General features: G+C 42.5%; 1 protein-coding gene across 4 annotated transcripts in view; it reads right to left on the reverse strand.

The window, feature by feature from the left end:
- INPP5A (inositol polyphosphate-5-phosphatase A) overlaps positions 1-23,747 on the reverse strand; it is a 1,124,564-nt gene that overhangs the window by 749,659 nt on the left and 351,158 nt on the right. Inside the window, exon 2 of one of the 4 annotated variants that reach the window (XM_029609985.1) lies at positions 4,292-4,323. The exons of the other annotated variants lie outside the window; for them this stretch is intronic. Within the exon in view, the coding sequence (XP_029465845.1) occupies positions 4,292-4,312 (21 nt within the window). The 5' untranslated portion in view covers positions 4,313-4,323. The remainder of the gene's footprint in view (positions 1-4,291; positions 4,324-23,747) is intronic. 4 annotated transcript variants of the gene reach the window in all.

Consider the following 23,747-nt stretch of genomic DNA (forward strand, 5'->3'; position numbering starts at 1 on the left):
CAACCTGGATTTTAGTTAAGCGTTTAATGAATATTGTTTGCATCCAAATAGATGATGTGCACTCCAGCCAGGAGCAAGCCAGAATAAAAAAGTTTTTTTTTTTCTTTCCAATAAAAGTTGCAATTTTTCAACTATGATTTTTATTCTATCAGGGAACCAGAAAGGTTCAGCATCTCCATCAATCTTACCCATCATTAAGCATTAGGTGGAACAAACCCCCAATTTTAGCAGATCTAATATGTTTAACTCTAAACAGTGACACTGTAAATAGCTTCTGCTGTCATTATGACATGCTGAACCAGTAAAATAAAGCGAGTTCATATTCTATGGCAAACTGTGTCATGACTAATTGTAAAAATTAACTAATTAAAAAAGAGAAGGTGTTGTAGTGAAAACAAACCAGTGCATTGCACCACAGTAACTGACAGGTCAATATTCAATAAGCCAGCGAGCAGCAAGGTTATCTGGGTTAAGTTACCAGGATAACTTTAGTTGATTATTCAGCTTAGATTATCTTTTGCTGAAAATACTCAGCTAAAGTTACCCAAACACATTATGAGATAACTTTGCCATTCACTGGCTTACTGAACATTGGGCAAAAAAAGTAGCTGCCCACCAATCTTTCAAAAAAAAAAAAAAAAAAAATATGGTGGAGCAGCAATGTCCCCACGCACACCACCCATCCAAATTCTTTAAAAAAAAAAAATAGCAGCCTAAGTTGGGATAGATCCTATCCTCTCCCCAGAGAAAACCCCAACCACCCCACCACCCTCACCCAAAACCTCAAAATGGGTCCCCAATCTTTTCACCTCCTCTCACTCACTGGAGTGGAGGAGTAGCCCAGTGGTTAGAGCAGCAGACTATGAACCAGGGAAAATAGGGCTCAAATCCCACTTCCGCTCCTTGGCCAAGTGACTTTAACCATCTCAGGTACAAACTTACTGGGTTATCAATTTGTGTTAGGGCATGCATGATACTACCCTAATGCACGCAATAAATAACACAACGCAAAATGTGTATGCAAATTCAATATTTGCATACACATTTTGTGTATGCAAATATTGGGAGTGTTTATGGAAATGAGGATCTGCTAGCACAGAGGCGATAGAATAACGCACATTAATGAGGGATTTAATGCCGGAAATAACTACACCTTTTTTTGCGGTACAGTGAAAAAAAGTTCTCTCGCTGCTGCGGACATTATCGCAAGTGATAAAAAGAGCTATTCTATCAGACACACCTACCAGGCCCTCCTGGGCCAATAAAAACATCTGTTCTTACCTTGCCTAGCTTTGTAAACCCATAATGTTTGTGGCAAGTTTACTTGTTGGAGGATACCGGATGCTTCGGGAGGCTCGCCGCAGACAACAAGAGTAACAACCACCACCACCTCAAGAACAGGCAAGGGCAGTTCCAAGCTCTCCTAGGGAAGTCCCTGCACTGGAGGCTGCGTCACTGGCCCCGCAGGGTTGGGGCCCACAGCAGCGCCTGGCACGCAAAGGAGCCTGTTCCTATCCTCCCATTTGGAGCAGTTGAACTCTCACTGGTTAATCACAAGTTTGGGGTGTCCACACTGCTGGCACTGCCAGATCACGGGTGGCCCATTAGTAATGCGTCAACCTGTATGTCGGACAATTTGTCTTGACCATCACACAGCTAAACCAGAAGCAGTGACCTGTGCATTTTCGGGGCCAAGCATATTCACCTGTGTCAGGGCTCACAATTTGATATCTTTGGAGGACATACTGCAGAGCAGGGAGGGACTTGCCCAATCAGAAAATGAGGTAGCATTTTTTCTGCTAGGAAACCTTGTTTCAGAGTTGGCTGACTGCTACAAATCAATAGCCTTAGCTTGGTTGTGAGGGCCTGGCATGCATTTGTTGGAATCCCCATTGCAATTTACTGGTGTGGAAGATCTGAGCTAGACTCTGCTACTGCTATCCTGGACATATACTGTCCTAGAACAATGTGGCATGCACTTAGGGGAGGGAAATTGGCTTTTAAGGCTAAGGCTAAGATATAGGCTAGCTTCTACTGTCTTATAGCCTGCTGTAGTTTGCCAGCCAGATCTGCAAGTGACTATGCTATGATTGATGCCCTAAATCTGTCTTTGCCACAGCAGATTCTGGATATGGCTGCAGGACCTGGCTTCTCATCCCTGTTGCCATTCCCAACATGCCAGCTGAGATGAGGTTCAACGAAGCCTTATGTTCTACCCGCTGTGTCATGTCATCAAATGCGCCTTCTGAGTTCACAAAAGTAGATTTTGCTGTTTGGAGAAAATGGGTAGAGCTTTAATGTATGCGCCACCCAAAGTTGGAGATATGGTGCTGCTCTTCCATAATCTCACTCTACGCCATAGACTACCAATGGAGATACTTCCAGATCTACCCCCGAATCCCCCACGTGCACCCACACAAGCCAAGGACACCACACGCTGAGTGGCAGCTTTATACAACACTACTTTGCCTGTTAGACCTCACCTACCTCATCCCCTTCCAGGGAAGGGAGGTCAGTAGAGTGTTAGCTGCTGCTCTCCTCTCTATCATCTTACTTTCTCTCACTGCTTCTCTGTCTGGGTCAGTGTGTAACAGAAAACATGTATGCCTACTTAGGATTCCTCTTGACAATGGAACTGTAGACTGTACTTGAAAAACAGTAGTGAAAGTAAAGATAACATCAAATACATGTGGCTGGCATTGTGTGTTCTGCCCGATAATAAGACTAAAAGAGGCATGTGTCACACGAGAGTTTGTGTACGACTGTCAACACAGTGTACATAGCTTGGCCTAGTTAGCTGTGTTTGGCTTGGCGGTCCTCCCCAGCAGAGCTCATCCTAGCCTTCACATGTGCGTGAGATAGTGCCACAGGTGTTGGGACCCCAGCTGGGCCTCGAGCATGGAGAGCAACAGCTCTAGAAATGCTATAAATCTCAATTAGCTCTGAAGCTTAAAGGCACAGTCTAAAGGTACAGGTAGACAGTTTAAGGTTTCAATAACAGAGTTCCCATTTTACGGCCTCATTCCATAGTTGAGAAATGTGTGCATGTGAAGTTAGACACAGCTGACAGCACTGCCTTAGCAGTTTCAGAGCCATTGCAGACTAGAGTTAGCAACTGGCTCCAGACTTACAGGGCATGTTAATCCATTCCTGGTCTTACTCCCGTAAATGCAAGTATTTATAGTCTTGATTTTCTGAGAAAATGTAATAGGGAAATCAGAACAAGTCCCAGCATGTAATGGGTTAAAACCAGGACTGGATCAACCTGTCCTGAAAATCGGGAAGCAGTTGTCAATCCTATTGCTGTCATCAGAGTGCTCACCTAGCAAGCTTTCACAAACAGCCTTGGGTAAAGTATGTGTGCCATATGGTGCCATTCCCACAATGCTCACAGGCCCTTCCAATATAGCATACCTCTATGTGGTTGCATGCACCCATACACAGATGAACCCTACTACACCTACCTAGGCTATTTGTCAGTTATGTGCAGAAGATGAGGGCCTTGGCTGTTAGGATGTCATGTTGGTTCGCTTAGCTTCTCGGGGAGGCTACACAAGAATGCAGTTCAGACTCTATGAAAGCAGGATTAGGAATCAGATGGTGTCCTGCCTTCATTTGTATTTTGCAGTCATGTCTAAGAGCACCCACATCTCTCTTAAGCAAAGGTTTACATCATAGAACCCAACACTAAGATGTGTTAGAAGCTCTTTGCGTTGACTGAGCCATCACAGGTACAGATATGGAGATGTCAGGGTGCTGCAAAGCCCTTGACCATTATGGCTCATGTATAGTCATGTGGTGCTGCTGTATGTACCTGGAAAATATGGAAAGTAGCTTGCTTGTAGTGATAGTTAGTATCACTTACAGTCCTAATGCTATCTCTGGCCATCCTTAAAGCACATAGGCTGAGCAGTCATGGGCCAAACAGCTTGCACAATGTTTTGTTTCTAACATCACTCCCCACCTTTCCATGATTTTATGGTTGCAGGCCCTTGCTGACCCACATGGCTGGCAGGACTTGTAGGCAATCTAGAAGAACTACTGTACTCTAGGCCAGTGGTTCTCAAGCTTTTTTCCCATCGGGACACACCTAATAGTTCTCATATGTGTGACACACTGAACACATGATAGTCACAAGGCTAAACGTAAATGTACACTTTGCATCCAAAGGAACCCACCCCTACCCCTCAATGTGTATAAAGCAGAACTAGAACATTCCCCGTACAACACACCAACAGCAATAACAGCAACACAAGCTCCCTCTATTACCAGGCGCAATAATCATACTTACAAAAAGACAGCAATTCACCATCAATGCATGTCCTATTGAGAAAAACAACAAATAAGGTGAGGTATTTTACTAGTCTACATGCTAGTTAAATACCTCACCTCAGTCACACACAAAAAATTGACCTTTACCAAGTACAGAAAGACCACAAATTACAAACATGGAAACAGAAATTGGAATGGAAACCCAAAAAAGCCACTCTGCATGCAGTATAAAACTGGAGAAACAGAAATATAGCACCTAACATAGCACCAGGTTCTGCAGGTCCCTGCTTCAAAGCCCTTGTTGACAAGGGTTTGAAGATGTTCTTGGAATTGGTCAGGCAGGGTTTCAGAGAAGTCCTGTATCTGTTTGAAAATGACCCTGTTGTATTGGGTCATATACAGCTGGTAAGCAGCAATTCTGGAGATGAGCATGGCCCCTTGGAACACTCGTCGACCAATATTGTCTAGGAATTTGTGTTCCTTGACAGGAGGGATAGAGGAGTGTGGCTTCGTTCTTTTTGCCTTCTTCTGAGCTGACTCTACCACAACTGAGTGGTGGTCAAGCTGAGACTTTTGAAAGCCCGGGGCTGACTGTACTAGATAAGTAGTGTCAGCCTTCCTGTGTACTGGCGCTACGGATCCAGGATTTTCCCAATTCTTTTTAAGGAGATCAAGAAGAACTTGATGAATGGGAATAGAGGTGATCACTTTAGGGGCATCCAGGAATTGGAGAAGCTCCATCATCTGGTGCCTATCATCTTGTTCCGTCTGAAGTTGAAAAGGGACCATCTCAGACATTTCCTTCACAAAATTAATGAAAGAGAGGTCCTCTGGAGAACGCTTTCTACTTTCAGTAGGAGAAGGAGGTGAAGGTAAATCATCGGTGTCTGTGGAGGTATCATCACCCCAAGAGTCATAAGGATCAACAGGCTGACCTGTAGGATGAGAGGGTGGTTGGATACCCGAAGGGCCTGGCTGAGGATCCGAGAAAATCGAAGGAATTGCCAAGGGCACCGCGGACACCTTGGGGGGCATCGGTGCCAGCATCGAAGGCATCGATGGCGCCGATGTGCGTATCGCCCCCGATGAGTGAATCGGTGGCGAGGGACGACATGGCATCGATGGCTGAGGCAGTACCCCCGAAGGAGGAATGTGGAACGGTGTTTCTCCTTCTGATGAAGCTGTCATCGGGGAGTGCACCGGAGCCATTGGAGACCCGGAAATCACCGGTGGAAGGGCAGTCATGAGCGCCTCCATCCGGGATAGCAGCGGTGCCAGCGCTGCTGGAATCGGGTCGGTGACCGGTTCCACTCTCGGTGCCGGTGTCGTGCCGGAGGAACCTGGAGTCGTTGCCTCGCCTTGTCGATGGCCTCCTGGACCAGCTGGTCCAGTTCTTCCCAGAGACCTGGGTCAATCAGCCCCGGCTCCGTGACGGAAGAGGGAGGTTGAGGCACAGACGGAGGGACCACCTTTACAGGCGGAATCGCGACTCCCAAACCCCGATCGGGAGAGGGTGGCCTCGATGTCCTGGTTGCAGGAGTGGTCGGTGCCATTCCTGGACGGGGCTTCTTCGATGGTGGCTCGAACAGTGGCGAGGTGATGATTTCGCTCCCTCGACAGTCTGAGACTTACGATGCCGATGGCGATGTTTCTCCCTACGATCCCCTCGATCCTGAGGGGGAGAAACGGGAGTCAATGGCCGTGAAGACAGCGATGGCGGGTGGTCACCGGACGGTTGTCGATGCTGGTGCGACTTCGATGGTGCCGGTTCCGATGACGTTGATGCGATGGATGGCGTCGAGGTGTAAGCACGGAAAAGGAGTCCCATCTTCTCCATTCTGGCTTTGCGACCTTTTGGTGTCATGAGGGCACATTTGGTGCAAGTCAGGACATCATGCTCACAGCCTAAACACATTACACAGACTCCATGAGGGTCTGTGATAGACATGGTGCGAGTGTAGTCCGGGCACCGACGAAATCCCGACACCATGGCCATAGAAAAATCGTGCCGCGGTACGGTTGACGGCCAGTAGGCCGCGAGGGCCAAACTCGACGGTAATCGACGAAAAACGGTGAAAAACGGTGAAAAACTTACCGGAGTACCGCGGCCTGAGAAAGGTTAGAGGAGGGACCCCTGTGGGGCAATCTAATTTTAATTAACTCCGTGAGAAAAATTCCTGTCAGGAATCTCTTCAGAGCTCCTAAACTGCGAGGCTACTGCTGCGCGGAAAAAAGAAGACTGAAGGGGGAGCCCTGCTGGCTGCAGGGTTAGTGCCATGCTGGGCATGCCCAGTAGGGGCCAGTCAAAGTTCTGGAAACTTTGACAGAAGTTTTCCGTGATTGGGCTCCATCCTGATGATGTCACCCATATGTGAGGACTACCATCCTGCTTGTCCTGTGAGAAAAATGCTGACAAAGCATAGAATCACTCCACAATTGACTCCTGGGATCAAGATCTGGCTCAGCACAAGGACATCTGGCTGAAGGTGCTTTTGCATAAATTTGCCTTAGTCCTGACCATCAGCTGCTGTGCGTCAAACTCTAGTCTGTAACACACACCTTCTCATTTTATGCTTAGCTGGGAAATCTAGCTAAGTCACTCTACACTCCAGGGGTACTCAAACATTTGACAAGGAGGGACTCATCAAACATTTCAAATCACTGAGAGTCCTGAGGGATACCCCTTTGGAGAGTTCACTTGGCAGGGGAGATGGGGAACCTTCTTGGTGATTTGAAATGTAGGAAAAAGATGGGGGAGGTAGGGAGCAGATACCTAGGAAGGAGGGTACACTCAGGGATGTGCCACAGACTGTCACTAATATATCTATATTTATTGGAAGATGGCAACCCTATGCAACACCTGGAGAAGAGGAAGTGCCGGTCATTGAATTTTGAATGGGCTCATGATCTCTGCACAGGTAATAAGAGTCAGAGTGAGTGGCAGTGGCAGAACATGCTCTCATCTCCCCTCTTGCAGCCACCTCGAGCCAGTTGTTGTTCCTCCTGTATTGCTACCGCAAATCAGATAAAATTCAGCCAGCCCATGGTCCATAGCTGAGGAACCCCTGGACTATTCTATGATCCAATTCAACAATTTTCACATCAGTCTGGTGGTACAGAATGCAATGTGAAGTGGATTATTTGTCAGGCATCTAAGGCTTCTAAGCAAACAAAAAGCATCCTATTTTTATCTTGCTCTGATGCAGTTTCTTTATTTAAAAGTTTTTATAGTCTGCCCCTACTGGTAGTTCGGGGTGGGGTACAATAAAACATACATAATTATTAAAACAAAACATAATAAAAAATAAAATATCTGCTTAAACACAAATGCTAACATATGCATGCTTGAAGCATCCTGGTTTTAGAAACAGAAGAGTTACAGCTAAAAATAGCCAAAGTACGTAATGGCAGGCAGTGTCATGGAGATGTTCATTTGTAAATAACCATGGAGAGCAGATAGGGGCTAGTTGTCACGAAAGGCCAGCTGGACTAAATACATTTTTAATGATTACCTAAAGAGCTTGGGATCTTTAGATAGACATATATGGCTTGGCGGAGAGTTCCAGAAACTATGGCCATGTATTGAAAATTAATTTTCCCTAGTTTCAGTGAGGCGTGCAACATTTGGAGAAGGGATATCTAACAGGCATTGGCCTGCAGAACATAGAACACATGAAGGAGTATGAATTCTGAGAGTAGACTGTATCCAAGAAGATTTTATGTTGTAAAGGTGGTTATGAATGATTACGGCATGTATGTATGTGGAAATGGTCTGGCAATCAATGTAATGCTTTAAGAACAGGAGTGATATGGTATCGTATATGTGATCCAGTAAGTAATCGAGCGGCAGAATTTTGTATGTTCTGTAAAGGCCGTATAATAGAGAAAGGTAAGCCTGAATATAGAGAGTTACCGATATCAAGGCCTGAAAGAACTAGGGCCTGAAGTACAGTGCAAAAGTTGATTGGTTTCAAAAACAGTTTACCACCTTAATTTATTTTATAGGTTTTGGCTTCATAAACTGGTTGCTGGCCAAGACATGATAACATAAGAAATTGCCATGCTGGGTCAGACCAAGGGTCCATCAAGTCCAGCATCCTGTATCCAAGAGGCCAAAAAAGGCCACAATAATCTGGCAAGTACCCAAACACCAAGAAGATCCCATGCTGCTGATGCCAGTAATAGCAGAGGCCATTCCCTAAGTCAACTTGATTAATAGCAGTTAATGGACTTCTTCTCCAAGAACTTATCCAAACCTTTTTAAAACCCAGCTACACTAACTGCACTAACCACATCCTCTGGCAACAGATTCCAGAGCTTAATTGTGTTAAGTGAAAAAGAATTTTCTCCGATTAGTCTTAAATGTGCAACTTGCTAACTTCATGGAATGCCCCCTAGTCCTTCTATTATCCGAAAGTATAATTAACTGATTCACATCTACTTGGTTCAAGACCTCTCATGATTTTAAACACCTCTATCATATCCCCCCTCAGCCGTCTCTTCTCCAAGCTGAACAGTCCTAACCTCTTTAGTCTTTCCTAATAGGGGAGCTGTTCCATCCCCTTTATCATTTTGGTTGCCCTTCTCTGTACCTTCTCTATCGCAACTATATCTTCTTTTAGATGCGGCGACCAGAATTGTACACAGTATTCAAGGTGCAGTCTCACCATGGAACGATACAGAGGCATTATGACATTTTCTGTTTTATTAACCATTCCCTTCCTAATAATTCCTAACATTCTGTTTGCTTTTTTGACTGCTGCAGCACAGACTGTGCTGTTCTCTTGCGCATATTGCTCAGCCATTAGTTTCAGTGCCAGCTAACTATGCCTAAAAGGCAACTTTTGGGACTCAGTTCTTTTCATTTTCAGGCAACAACTTTTGGAAATTAATTAAATGGTTTGTTAATCAGCTATTAATTTCTATAAATTGGAGATTAGAAAAGCCAAATGAGATTATATTGAAAAACAGTTAAGATTCTCAGCAAATAGGCCAAAGGAACTTTTAAATCTCATCTCCTAGCTTTCTGGTTGTAGCATAACATCTGGTTCTAATCCTGCTGCTCTTTCAGCAGATTTAGCAATGGGTTTTTTGTTTGTTTTTTTTTAAGTGAAAGACATTTAATGTTGCTTCTCTCCACCTCTAGTTTTGTGTGGAGGAAAGTCTGTTGATTTAGATGGTTAAAGAGAACTTTTGGAGGAAACCTCAGTTACTGATGAGGAAACTTCTGGTAAAGAAGGCATATTAGGATTAGATTATTAGAGGATGAGCATTTTTTTGTGAATTGGGGGACTGATATGTAACCTTTGAAGGATGTGGTCATTGGGGTCCCCCAAGGCTCTATTTTATTGCCACTGCTTTTTAATTTATTTTTACTGCCACTGCCAGAATTTATCCAAGGGTTAGGATTCAATGGCTATATTTATGCTGATGACAGGTGGAATTATATGTTCTCCTTCTGAGATAAGCCCTGGGTGATAGCTATCTGTTTGCTATTTCCTTCCATTTTATTAGTTTTGTTTTTCCTTAAGATTGAGACCTTGGATCTCCTCATATTATGGACTTGATCTCTAGCTGAATTTGTATAGCTTCCTTTACTTCTTTATTAGTCTTATCTTTTGTATCAGCTTGTGATTTTCTTTTTCAGGATTATCTTGGTATGTATATGAAACTACATAAATATAAATAAAAAATTATTAGGCAAGGTCAAATCTCCTAATGGTCCATTAGACCCCTAAACCCTGCGAGATTAATGAAGGGACTATCAGATAATGTTTTGTGGTGGTTGATGGCATTTATTAAATCTTCGTTGATTACAGGTTGTATACCATCTGTTTTGAAGAGGACAATGGTAACCCCCTTTGTTAAAAAAGGAGAATTTATATCCTAGGGAATATAAGAACTATAGACCAGTTTCTAATCTGCCTTTTGTGGCAAAATTGCTGAAGAAAGTAGTTTCTAATCAGTTGACTGATTATTTAGAAAACAAAGAACTGTTAGATGTAACACAGGAAAGTTTCAGAAAAGGTTGTAGTACGGAAACTCTGATATCACAACACTAATTGAGATCATTCTCAAAGATTTAACCAGTGCTTTTGATCTGGCAGACCATTTTGCCCTGTTATGCTGTTGTGAACATCTGGGCAAGAAACAGCAAGTGAGGTAATGGTTGACCAGCTTTCTTCAAAATCGAGAGTAGACTGTTGATTTTCAAAGGAAAATGTCTTGCCCAAGATAAGTGAAATTGGGAGTCCCTCAAGGTTCCTCACTATCTCCCTTGTTTTTTAATGTTTTTATCCCTATTAGGGAAGTTAATTCATTGATTCAATGTTAGTCCATTTATTTATGCAGATGATTTGCAGATTGTACCTCCATTAGGAAAGAATTCTGATGAGGATATTTTATGAATAAACTCATGTTTACAGGCAGTGACTAATTGGTTATGTGATAGCAAGCAGTTATTAATGTGCAAAATTCAGACAGTTAAAAATTGGTATGGGGCTATCCCAAGATTGCCTAGGTTATACAAAATTGAACTGTTGCCTAAAGACCAAGTGAAATCTTTGGGTGTGGTCTTGGATTCACAACTTACACTAGAAAAGCAGGTTTTACAGCAGGCTCACAAAACATATACATTTATTTAGATTTTTATTTTTTTTTAATATTCTGCTTTTCATACTTTTTTCAGCACTTCAAAGCAGATTACATTCAGGAACTGTAGGTATTTCCCTATCCCCAGAGGGCTTACAATCTAAGGTCTGGATTTATCAAAATGCACTAAATATCGAATGCAATAGGAAAACGGGTGTGTTTTATGGTAATAGGCAGTTTATCGCAATTTGCACTAATACCTATGCGAAGTGCTATCTTTTTCGCACTTTGTGATGAGTGCCAGAATTGTTGTATTTCCTACATACAACCACTGGGGGAGGGAGGGAGGGAAAGAGAGAGAGACTAGCCATAATGCCCTTACACTAAATAGGTATTTATATCTCTATGGGAGGCCCACCTAGTAACTCGAGGTGAGGTTTAGTATCAGTGTAGGGGTTAGGGGCCACTTTGACATTCAAAGTGAGACGTACGAACAGAACAGTGCTCTCTTGTGAAGATTTGATGACCTTCGGAGTGAGGAAACTCACCCAAAGATGAGATTTGTGCAATGTTCTCTCAACCTAGCTTGATGGACTCTCTACCTGGGTAACATCAATCACCGTAAATGAAAAAGGTGTAGTTAAAATTTGTGTTAAAGCCATGCGATATGGCTTCGCAAAACTGTGAGCCCAGCCCACTTGGCCAAAATTCCCGCCCCAATATCCTCCCCTTTTTCTCATTTGCATCACACCAAGCGTTATGTTGCTTTCGCACGCATTAATGGCGTTTGCACATGCATTAAAGGCGTTTTTTGCATGCAAAAATGCCATAACGCATGTGAAAATGCCATATAGCACTTTGATAAATGACCCCCTAAGTTTGTACCTGAGGCAATGGAGGGTAAAGTGACTTGCCCAAAGTCACAAGGAGCTACAGCGGAACTTGAAATTGATGAAAGAACTGAAACCTTATTTGAAGATCTCGGCATTAAAATCTGTAACCTACACATTAATTCTGTCCCTGTTAGATTATTGTAATGCCATTTATTTAGGTATTCAGGGGAAAACGATTCATAGTTTACAGATGGGTGAAAACGTGGTCACTCACATGGTATTGGGTAAAGCTCGAAGATCATCTGCCAAACCTTTATTATAATAGCTTCACTGGTTGCCTATTGTAGATTGATGTAAATTTAAAAACTTTGTTTTGGGTTTTAAGACACTCAAAGGTCATTGTTCTCCTTCTTTAAACACTATCCTAAAATAGTATGAGGCTAAAAGAAATTTGTGATCTGCTGGGATGCGCTGGCTACCATTGCCTCCTGTGAGATATTGTCATTCTCGTATTCATAACAGATCATTTTCTACAGTTATGCCAGGTCTGTTGACTAGTCTTCCATTGGTGTTCAGAGGAAAAATGGATTTACTGAAATTCTGCAAAAAATTAAGAACTTGGCTCATGTCTGAAGGCAACCACGTCTCTACTTTGACCTGAGTTTAAATTATGTTACCCTATAGTATGATAGTTCTTAGGGACTGAGGTGTGTAACTGCACATTTGAATTCTAATTTGATGCTGTTTTATAAAAGATCTTTGGGATTTTTTTGTAACTGCATATTTCGAATTGTATTGAATAGTTTGCTATTATCTTGTTCATCATTTTGGGTGATTTTTAATCTGTAAAGCGATTCATGAATATTGTTAAATAAATAAAATAAAAATATATAGATTTGGCTGTACAGGCAAGTCTGTGAATAATCTTTCCTTTTTCTTACATTAATCTGTTTTAATTTTTTATATATTATACAATTTACAATTTTTACTATTGTTTGTTTTCTTTTTATTTTCTGTTTTAATTTTGTATTCTAAAGTTTGTTTTTGTTGTTTATACTGGTAAATATTTATTATGACTTTATTGTATTATATTGTACAATGTTTTAAAAAAAAAAGTTTTGAAAATTGGTACAGCTAACAAGCATTACCATTAATATATGCTTCACATAAACTTCTAGAGCAGTCATTCCCAAATCTGACTTCAGAGGATCCCAGCAGGTCAGATTCCCAGAATATTCACAAAGAATAAGCAAGAGATATTTGCATGCACAGCCTCAATTTAAGGAAATATATCTCTTGCATATTCACTGTTGGAATCTTGTAAACCTGACTGGCTGGGGATGCATGAGGACAGATTTTGAAAACACTGCTCTAGAGTAGCTTTCTTTTTTTGCAGTAAAATGCACTCCCAGGGATGTTAACTTTCAAATCAGTGCACAGATGCACTTTAGTACATGTGCAGTGGCACGCGCCCAGATATGTGGCCATTTATAAAATAGCCTGGGCGGGCGCGCAATTTTAAGTGGCCTAGGCACGCAAATGCCAATTCTACTACGTAGGTCAGGGTACTTTAAAAGAGTCGTGAGTGCATGCCATTGCCAGTTTCACCATTTCATCTACCAGTTCACCCAGTTAAGAGCAAGATCCTGCAAATCCCCTTGTTTGATAGCCTGCACACCTCTCAGTTACCGAGAACCTTTAAATCCAGCAGGAAATGGCTAATTTCTTTTATTTTTTAAGTTACACCTCCTCCATAGGAGAAGTAAAGTTACACAGCAGTAGACCTTGGTGTGCACCCAGGCACATAAGTATTTACATGCACATCTCTTGGCTATGCCCCATCCAGACCATGCCCCTTTTTCAATCAAAGTGAGATGTGCATGCTGTGGGAGATACATGCACATCTGGGCAGCTTTAAAAATTTGGTGGGCGCGCCCAAGCCCGACTTGTACATGCATCTTCCCATTTTGGCACATGCAAGGCTTTTAAAAATCACCTTTTAGATTGTAAGTCACCTGGGGACAGGGAAATATCTACAGTACCTGAATACAATCCGGTTTGAAGACTGTGAAAAGCAGAATATAAAAAAAAAAATCAAATAAAATGTTCCAATATATTCTGACCTTCATTTTCATGTTTTTTTAGACATATAGCACAATTAAAGATAAAACTTTCAAATTAGAAATCTGGGTGCCATCGCTAAGACAAAAGAGCAATCTATCTATAGGGCATTCTTAAGAAGGGAGAGAAAAACACAGACATGACAAACATTTATCTGACAAGGACTGCACGTCCTCTTCCATTCACAGCCTTACAAGGAATGGAAAAAAAATATAAACGAGCCCTTCGCAACCAGCAATACAACTAATGAGGACTCAAGAAGATTCATAACCAGCTTCTGGGTATTACTCCCAAGCATGAGGAAGATAAGGCTAAAACTTTACCATAGATGGAGAAGACATAATAACTAAAGCACCTCTGTACAATCTGTCAGCCGAGGTGAAGAACATGTGTACCACACGGAAAGAATAAAATAGCAGCTCGGAAATGAGGATCTGGTCAGTTAAATCAGGTTTACATTATAACAGAACATTTATATGAACAGAATGCTTGATCGCCTTGCAGCAGAATTCATAAATACTAAAGCATAAACCTTTTTTGTCCCAAGGTGTAGGAGACAAAGCTAAGAACCAAAAAAACAACCTGCCAGAGAAACAGGGATTTTAAAAAAAGCAGTATGCTCGGTTTCTCATTTTTCAGCTATTTAAACCAAATGAAAATTAAGCAAAGCCCTGGTTTTGCTGGCCGAGAGACAAGTACAGTACTGCTATGTTTGCAGCACTATACCAAAAGCAAAATGTATAAGGATGCAGAGGATGGCATCATTAAATTTCACATTTTACTATTCTACATGTCAAACTGTAAAAGGAAAACAAAAAGCATCCCAAAATCCTATGCGCATTCTAACTTGCTTCATTCTTGTGTCATTGCTTAGCGTGAGCAAGAGGCGGCAGAGGTATAAATAATACAGCCCTAACATCTTTAGCCTTTCCTCAAAGGGGAGCTGTTCCATCCCCTTTATCATTTTGGTCGCCTTTCTCTGTACCTTCTCCAGTGCAACTAAATCTTGTTTGAGATGCTGCGACCAAAATTGTACACAGTACTCAAGGTGCGGTCTCACCATGGAGCGATACAGAGGCATTATGACATTTTCCGTTTTATTCACCATTTCCTTCCGAGTAATTCCTAACATTCTGTATGCTTTTTTGACTGCCACAGCACACTGAGTTGACAATTTCAATGTATCATCCACTATGATGCCTAGATCTCTTTCCTGGGTGGTAGTTCCTAATATGGAACCTATGTAGAACCTATGTGGACAGGTGCAAGGTGTTGCATATAGGGAAAACATTTTATGCTTTAGTTACACGATGTTAGGTTCCATATTAGGAGTTGCCACCCAGGAAAAAGATCAGTGTGCTGCAGCAGTCAAGAAAGCAAACAATGTTAGAATTACTAGGAAGCGAATGGTGAATAAAATGGAAAATGTCATAATGCCTCTGTATCGCTCCATGGTGAGACCGCACCTTGAGTACTGTGTACAGTTTTGGTCACTGCATCTCAAAAACAATATAGTTGCACTGGAGAAGGTACAGGGAAAGGCGACCAAAATGATAAAGGGGAAGGAACAGCTCCCCTATGAGGAAAGGCTAAAGAGGTTAGGGCTGCTCAGCTTGGAGAAGAGACGGCTGAGGTGGGATATGATAGAGGTCTTTAAGATCGGGAGAGTTCTAGAATGGGTAGATGTGAATCAGGTGTTTACTCTTTCGGATAATAGAAAGACTAGGGGGCACTCCATAAAGTCAGCAAGTAGCACATTTAAACTAATCAGAGAAAATTCTTTCACTCAACGCACAATTAAGCTCTGGAATTTGTTGCCAGAGGATGTGGTTAGTTCAGTTAGTGTAGCTGGGTTTTAAAAAAGGTTTGGATAGGTTATTGGAGGAGAGGTCCATTGACTGCTATTGATTGGGTTGATTTGAGGAATAGCCACTGCTATCACTGGCAGCAGTAGCATGGGATCTTCTTAGTGTTTGGATACTTGACAGGTCAGGGCCGGAGAGAGCAGGAATTAGGCCCATGCCAGCTAAGAAAAGTAGGCCCCTATGTAAGGTTCTGATACTTAATAAGAGAAATCATTTTCTAAATTTCCCAAATAATTTTTATTTATTTAAGAAGGCTTTACGAGCTTTTTTGTTAGCAAATTCTTCAATTACAATTGAAAAGTCAAGTAACTTTGCTATATCACTATTCCTATTCAATATAGCCAATCCATTTTAGTCGTTCTTGTCCCATTGTCGAATTGTGATTCCTTCTCTTGCATAAAAAAGTTAGGACAATAAGTTGAATACATTTTTTATTTATACATGTTAGAAATAGCTATATTTAGCTTCTTTTTTTTTTTTTTTTTTAATTTTGCCCAACAAAAGTAGGCCCCTTGAACATTGTAGGCCCTAGCCAAATGGTCATGCTGGCACCCCCTCTCTCCTGGAGTTGGAAACAGGATGCTGGGCTTGATGGGCCCTTGGTCTAACCCAGTATGGCAATTTCTTATGTTCTTATTCATATTACACAGAGACAGAGCATTGCGTCACACTGCAGCACAGTAGACAAAAAAGTCAAAATTAAATTTGATAAAATTGGATTCTAAGGAGCTGGAGGAGGACTTTGCAAGACTGGGGAACTAGGCATCTAAATGTCAGATGAAATATTATGTAGAGAAGTGCAAAATGTTGCACAAAGGGGAAAAAATATCCTAACTACAGTAGCTATCAAAAGTTTACACCCTCTTCCAAAATGTTCATCTTTTGTTCCTCATAGCCTAGAAGTAACATGCATTAATCCAATGTTTATTCCATGTATCAACATATTCTACAGTGACGACAATGGGAATCGGATAAAAACAAGCCCTTTATTAAAACGCCCAACTCTGGCCGAGTTTCGCTCCCTTGCACAGAGCTGCCTCAGGGGCAATTCATTCAACCAGGACTTGACAAGTTGAAAGACTGCTCGTCATTTTGGATTTAATATACACTGAACGCTTTTGACTTCATTGCTGGTATCACATAGCATCGCTATGTGGATAAGAGAAAATCTAATTGTTTCGGTGTGAAATCATCTACGCTGACAACCAATGCGATATTTTCTACATTGACCATTTCAAGTCCTGGTTGAATGAATTGCCCTGAGGCAGCTCTGTGCAAGGGAGCGAAACTCGGCCAGAGTCGGGCGTTTTAATAAAGGGCTTGTTTTTATCTGATTCCCATTGTCGTCACTGTTACACAGCTCACTGGATCGGCTACCGCTTTGTTTCTTGGGTCCGTCAACATATTCTACCACACAATTGCCAAGTGAAAAATATATTCCAGAATTCCTTAGAAAATGAAGTAGAAATAAAAACATGGAATAGCTTGGTTGAATAAATGTACTTCTATAGCAATCCTAAATACTCAAAGCTGTGGTGTAATCAATTTTCTTCAAAGCACACAGAAAGTAAACTGGCCTCACTTATGTTAAATTGCACTGATTCATGTGATAACAGGATAAATTCAACAGTTCCTGTTGATTCTCTCTGCTGGTTAGTGCATTTCAAACCAAAGATCCAACGATGAGCACCAGGCAGCAGTAAAAAGAACTCTGTGACAAAGTTGTAGACAGGTACATAGGTCTGGAGATGGGTATAAAAGAACTGCAAAGTCCTTCAATAACCCTCAAATCACAATGAAATAATGCTTTTTTATTTTATGCACAAATAAAGTTGTCAAGGTAGGGATTTTTTTAAGCTGAGAAAGTTACGTAAGTTAAAATATATCTCGGACGAGCAAGATTTTAGAAATGTAATTCAAGCCTTTGTTCTAACAGTATTGGACTATTGTAATGCCTTATATATTGGCTTACTCAGATATCAAATAAGAGCCTTGCAATTATTGTTAAATGCAGCAGCTAGATTACTTTCAGGAACCTCTTTGCCGGAGCATACATCATCGGTGCTACAGGCTCTGCATTGACTTCCAGTAGAGCAAAGGATAAAGTTTAAAATTATGACATTCGTGGACTGCCTAATGTATGATGAAGGTCCAGATTATTTAAAAAATATGGTTACCTGGTATTATCCTTCTTGGAGTTTGTGCTCCATGAGTCCTAGACTGTTAGCAGTTCCCACCGTAAAGGGGGCGAGGTGAAAAAAGCCTTGTGAGCCAGCTTTTTCGTGGAAAGCCCTGGTATTATGGAACCAGCTCCCATTATCCTTGTGGCAGATTCAGGATTACAAGATGTTCCCCAAAAAGTTAAAGGCCTATTTGTTTCAAGAAGCCTTTTCTGTATTTTAAAGTTATGATTTTGCTGAACCATTTTTTAATTTTATATCATGTCTATGTCTGTTTGAATTATCTTTTAATGTATGCCCTATATTATTGTTTATGTTATTTTGTAAACTGCCAAAACAGATACTTGGTAATTTGGTGGAACACAATTTATTGTAAATAAACAAATAAATGGCACCACCAAGGCCCTGTCTAGATCAGGTTGTCCCTCCAAACTGGATGACTGAGCAAGGAGACCAATCAGAGAGGCAACCAAGACAACCTACAACTTCCATAGTCAAGACTGTTCAAAGTCTGCATGTGCCAATAATATCCCAAGCACTCCACAGTTCTGGCCTTTGTAACAAGGTGGCAAGGAAGCCATTATCAAGAAAGCCCACCTTGAATCCTGTTTTAAGTATACAAGGCAACACGTGGGGTAAACTGTAGCTATGTGGCAAAAGGTTTTGAGGTCTGAAGAAACTAAAATAGAACCAAGTGGCCTGAATGCAAAGCAGTGGTGTACTAACGGGGTACAGGGGTGTGGTCCACTCCAGCCGCCAGCCAACAGGGGGGGGGGGGGGGGTGGCCATTGAAAGGAAGGCCAGCATCCGCGAGCGGAGCCCATCCTGCTCGTAGCAGAAGAAAAGGGAGGCTGACAGCCGTGAACAGAGCCCATCAACTGCTCACAACAGAAGAGAAGGAAGGTCGCCGGGCCATGAGCAGTGGAAGACAGTAAAGAGAGCAGCCAGATAGTCGTAGGCAGCTGAAGAGGGAGAGGGTCAAATTGACCCACATGAGCCTATGTGATTGAGAGACGAAGGCATGTGTGAGTGTGTATGCATGTATGTGAGTAAGAGATTGGAGGCCTGTGTGTGTATGTGAGTGTGTACATGAGTAAGAAATTGGGAGTTTGCATGTGTGCATGGGAGTGTGTGTGTGCGTATGTAAGTAAGAGACTGGAGTGTATGTGTGTGTATGTGTATGGGAGTGAGGGTGCATGTTTGTGTGTGAAAGGGAGAGACAAATGGAGGGACCCTGTGTGAGAGTGTGTGCACAAGAAAGAGGAAGCCTCTTGTTAGGGTGAGGGGAACTGGAGGATCATGGGAGCAGGGACGCAGAAGTGAACCTTGGGGGAGGTACCAAAGGAAGTATCCACTCCGGGTGCTAATACTTTAGGTTTGTCACTGATGCAAAGTGTTAATTTTTACAAAAACCCAACAAAGCACATCACCGAGAGCACATCCCTACTGTGAAGCATGGTGGCAGCAGCATCAAGTTATGAGGACGTTTCTCATGGGGCACTTGTCAGGATAGAAGGGACAATAAATGAAGAAAAGCACAGAAAAGTCGTGAGGAAAACTTGCTGCCCTCTGCAAGAAAGCCAAAACCGGGATATAAAGTCATCTTTCAGTATGACAATAATCCGAAGCACACAGCCAGAGCTACATTGGAGTGACTACGAGACAAAAAGGTAAATGTCCTGGAGTGGCCCAATTGGAAAAGAAAAAGAATCAGACCTAGTCTTGAACCGGGACTGCGCTGCTGGAGGGCTTGTATCTTGCCAAGTGCTAGCCTGACACTCAGAGCCCCATCCTCACCAATCAAAAATCTGTGGCATGACAAAGACTGCTGCCCATCAGTGCTCCCCAAAGAACCTGACAGCGCTTGAATTGTTTTGTAGAGAATGGTCTAAAAGTAACAAATCTAGGGGGCTGATGCAATACAACGCGCTCAGCCGAGCACACTGTGTAACCCGCTGTCGGGTATGCATTAATCCAACCCCCAATGCAATAGGGGGGATTAGCGCCTATTTAACACGCGTCCGACACAGAGTGAATGAGTTGGCGCTCATCACATGCAAATGCACGTGAATGAGGCTATTACTCATTCACTCCAAATGCAAAAAGATAAATGTGCGTCTCAGAGGCACATTTATGGCTCAAATATTAACGCCTGCCTAGAGCAGGCATTAATAGCTGAGCGCATTGAAAAGAAGTACAGAAAAGCAGAAAAAACTGCTTTTCTATACTTTTTTTTTTTAAGTAAAAAATAAAATAAAATAAAATAACTCGGCATATAACTAGCCACAGTAAAAAGAAGAGAGGTAAGAGTGCACCAAGCAAGTCTAAGTCCCCAAGAAAAGGGGACCAAGAGAAAATTTCACCAAAGAAAGAAAAGATAAACGACAAAAGTACAAATATAAAACTGATTTGCTGAATACTAATTAAAAAATTAATTACACCCTTTAACCGTACTCCAACACTTGCCCTATATAATCAGTCTGCTGTCCCAAAGAGGCCTGCGGCTCATTCTACCAATTTCTGCAGCTGTGCAGCATCAAAGAAAGTCAAACATCTTTATTCTTCACAATACATTTAGAAGTAAACATTAAAAAGAAATCAGTTACCATTAAATTCAGCTGCTGACGTAATGCCAAAAACTATGTATGCTTGGTCTGCCTTATTTTAATAACGTCTAGGAAACCCCGACTTACAGCATTCCTAGCTTGGAAACATGACAGGAGCCTCAGGATAATAAGGGGGAGGGAGAGGGAAAGGGAAAAATAAAGGGGCATGAACAAGATCCAGTCATGTCAGGTGTAGGGTATCCTAGCCCAATGTGCATGCACTGGCTACAGTCACCACTGCTTCAGGGCATTTCTCCTCGGAGCTTGATAGGACCTGGAGGGGCTTACACTGGGTGCAGCCATGCTGGTAATGGTTAATCTAGCCTAGATGATCAGCACAAGGCCAATGGGTGTACACTGGGGGTTCCAGGCGAAAAAAAAGGCATCTAGCAGGACTTGAACCTCAGTGGTTCAAAAGAGATTGCCTGGAAAGGCCCAGTGTTTGGGCAACTCGATGGCTGAGGGCCTCACAGTAGCACTGGAAAGTGAAACTCCACTGCGGCAGGACAGGCCTGGATTCAATAGATTGGTTTGGCTCAAAAAATGGATTCTCCACTAGAAAACCTGTTAATTGCTTGTTCACTATTTTTTCCTTTTAAGGAATTAGCTGAAATAAGATTTAAAGGACAATAAGAGAAGTTTGCTTTTGCAATGAAAGCTTCCATTTTGCTGTCTGAGAAGAGTGAAAAATATTCCCAGTTTATATCAGGTTTTTGTCTAATTTTGATAATCTTATTAGTGGGAGGAACACTAAACATAATTTTGCTACTATAATTTGTTTTAGTTAGAGATTTCACAGTACAGTCTAAAGCCTTTGGACTAAATGCCTGACTGTGAATTTTCTCTGAGAAATATTTTTTCTTGGTCACATCAATCAATTGACAGTAAATTTGCAGCTGGTTTTTATATAACTTCAACTTAGAGTCAGATTTCTTTTTTCTCCAAATGTCTCAATATTCTCTTTTCATTACCAAGTGCTTTAGTATACCAGGGAACTCTAGCATTTTCTTTTTTTTTTTTAATTTTGTTATAATCTGAACTGGAGCTAATTCATCAGCTGTGGTTACTAGAATAGAGTTCAATTCAATCACTGCTTCCTGAATATTCTCACTCTTAAACTGGTTCATTTGGGCAGGTAACGTTTCTTTTAGTTACCAATATCAATGTTTCCACTTATGAATGATACTAGGCTTATCTGCAATCTGAGAGAAAACTACATGAGATTTTAAAGAAAAGTATATCATTTGTGATCAGACCAGAGCAGATTTGTTGTAAGAAGATTTAAACAATGAGTATCACTGTGGGCTTCATTTTCTAAAGTATTGCAGGCCTGCAATACTTTAGAAGATGAGGGGCGGGGGGCTGAAACGGGAGGGCGGCTGCGCTAGCCGGCAGCGATCACACTGTCACGGTGTGATCGCCACTGGTTTCGCACCCAATAGCGCCACCATAGGAGGTGTAGCTATTGGGAGCGAAAGCTGCCGCGAAAAGGCACTTACCTTTTCGCTGTCCGTGGCATCGGTGCAGAGTCGGCCCCGGTGACGCCCCAACTCCTCTTCCGGGGCCGACTCCGCCCCCATCCTGGTATCGCACGCGATAAGGGACTTTTCACGTGCGATACCAGGATGGGGGCGGAGTCGGCCCCGGTGACGCCCCAACTCCTCTTCCGGGGCCGACTCCGCCCCCATCCTGGTATCGCACGCGATAAGGGACTTTTCACGTGCGATACCAGGATGGGGGCGGAGTCGGCCCCGGTGACGCCCCAACTCCTCTTCCGGGGCCGACTCCGCCCCCATCCTGGTATCGCACGCGATAAGGGACTTTTCACGTGCGAAAGGTCCCTTATCGTGTGCGAGCGGTGTGGAAAATGAGGCCCTATAAGAACTATTCAAAAACACAAGATCAAGCATATGGCTAGCTCTATAAGTGTGGCCTGAACCAACCTAGTCCCACTCTAGGGCCTGCAAAGTAGATGATAAACTCTCACAAGGAGAAGATAAAGGCCGGGAATCTATATGGAAAGTGAAATCACCAATAATAATTGTTAATGCCATGTTCAGTTCTAAGTTAGAAATTAGTTCAATCAAAGGGGACATATTATGTTCTAACAGTCCAGAGGGAGCAATAAACATATATTTACCCTGACTTTACTAATGAAACCTCAAATGGAAAAACAATCGATACACCAATTTGTTGAAAATTTAAGTCATTCCGATATATAATCATCATCCCCTCCCTCCCAATTATCGGCAAGGATATACATGAATAATCTAATGTAAGAATCTGATTAACACAGTGTCAGAGTCTCTGAACCACACTTCTGTAAGATAAATACAAGAAGGTTTCTGTTCTTTGAGAATATTGTTAATTATAGGAGCTTTTGTTAGTCAGTGATTGGGCATTTATTAAAATCACTGATCTCATTAAGCAAGTATGAATAACAATGTTATGAACTGGCTTTATAATTTCAAGATGCCTCTTTTGTGGGCACAGTGCGCGAACCCTGAAGATAGCTGTCCGTATTTCCTTTACCAGAAAGGACTCAAATGTTTTCTAAGGCCATAATGAAGTTGAGGCAGATACTGAAACAGTAAAATAAGCAATCAATAATGCCCAAGTGTGTGCAAAAAAAAGGGGCAGGCCCCTTTGTCGCAACAACACCCTGGGCGCAGCTCTCCTCCTCTTATCCTGGCACCCAGGCAAGGTAGGCAGGTCCTCTGGCGCCATCAGGAGGGGGAGGGTGTTCCGGCGATGGAAGCAGCGAAGGTACGGCTGCAGGGAGCTGCGCTGAGATGGAGTGAAGGCAGAATTATCAGCGACCGAGTGCCTCCGGGGTTGCCCTCGTCCCCTTATCCAGCACCCATGTGATTACGTGGCAAACTAATCGGGTCCCTCTGGTCCCATCGGGAGGGGGAGGGAGAGGGATCTAGCGACAGCAGCAGCAGGGAAGGAACTCACCGGGCACCCAGAGAGCAGACATTACCGATCACAGCTGAAGATTAATCTCGCCGAAGGTAGTGGGAGGGAAGGAGGTAGAGGAGGGCACTTTGTGGCACATTTATGTGGAACCGGGAGCAGGGAAGGGGAGGGGGAGGTCGGTGCCAGACCCCCTTCTACTTTTAGTTTAAAATCCTCTTAGAAGATTTTTGGGGTGGGGATGGACAGCCCTGCAAGGCCCATGGTTACAGCTTAGGTGGGGTGTGGGGGGGGGCTGTTATTCAAGCTACTAGACCCACAAGGTGGGGTTTTTTGGTTTTTGGTTTTTTTTTTAAGACTACA

The sequence above is a fragment of the Rhinatrema bivittatum genome, chromosome 7, assembly GCF_901001135.1.
Source record: "Rhinatrema bivittatum chromosome 7, aRhiBiv1.1, whole genome shotgun sequence".
Lineage (NCBI taxonomy): Eukaryota > Metazoa > Chordata > Amphibia > Gymnophiona > Rhinatrematidae > Rhinatrema > Rhinatrema bivittatum.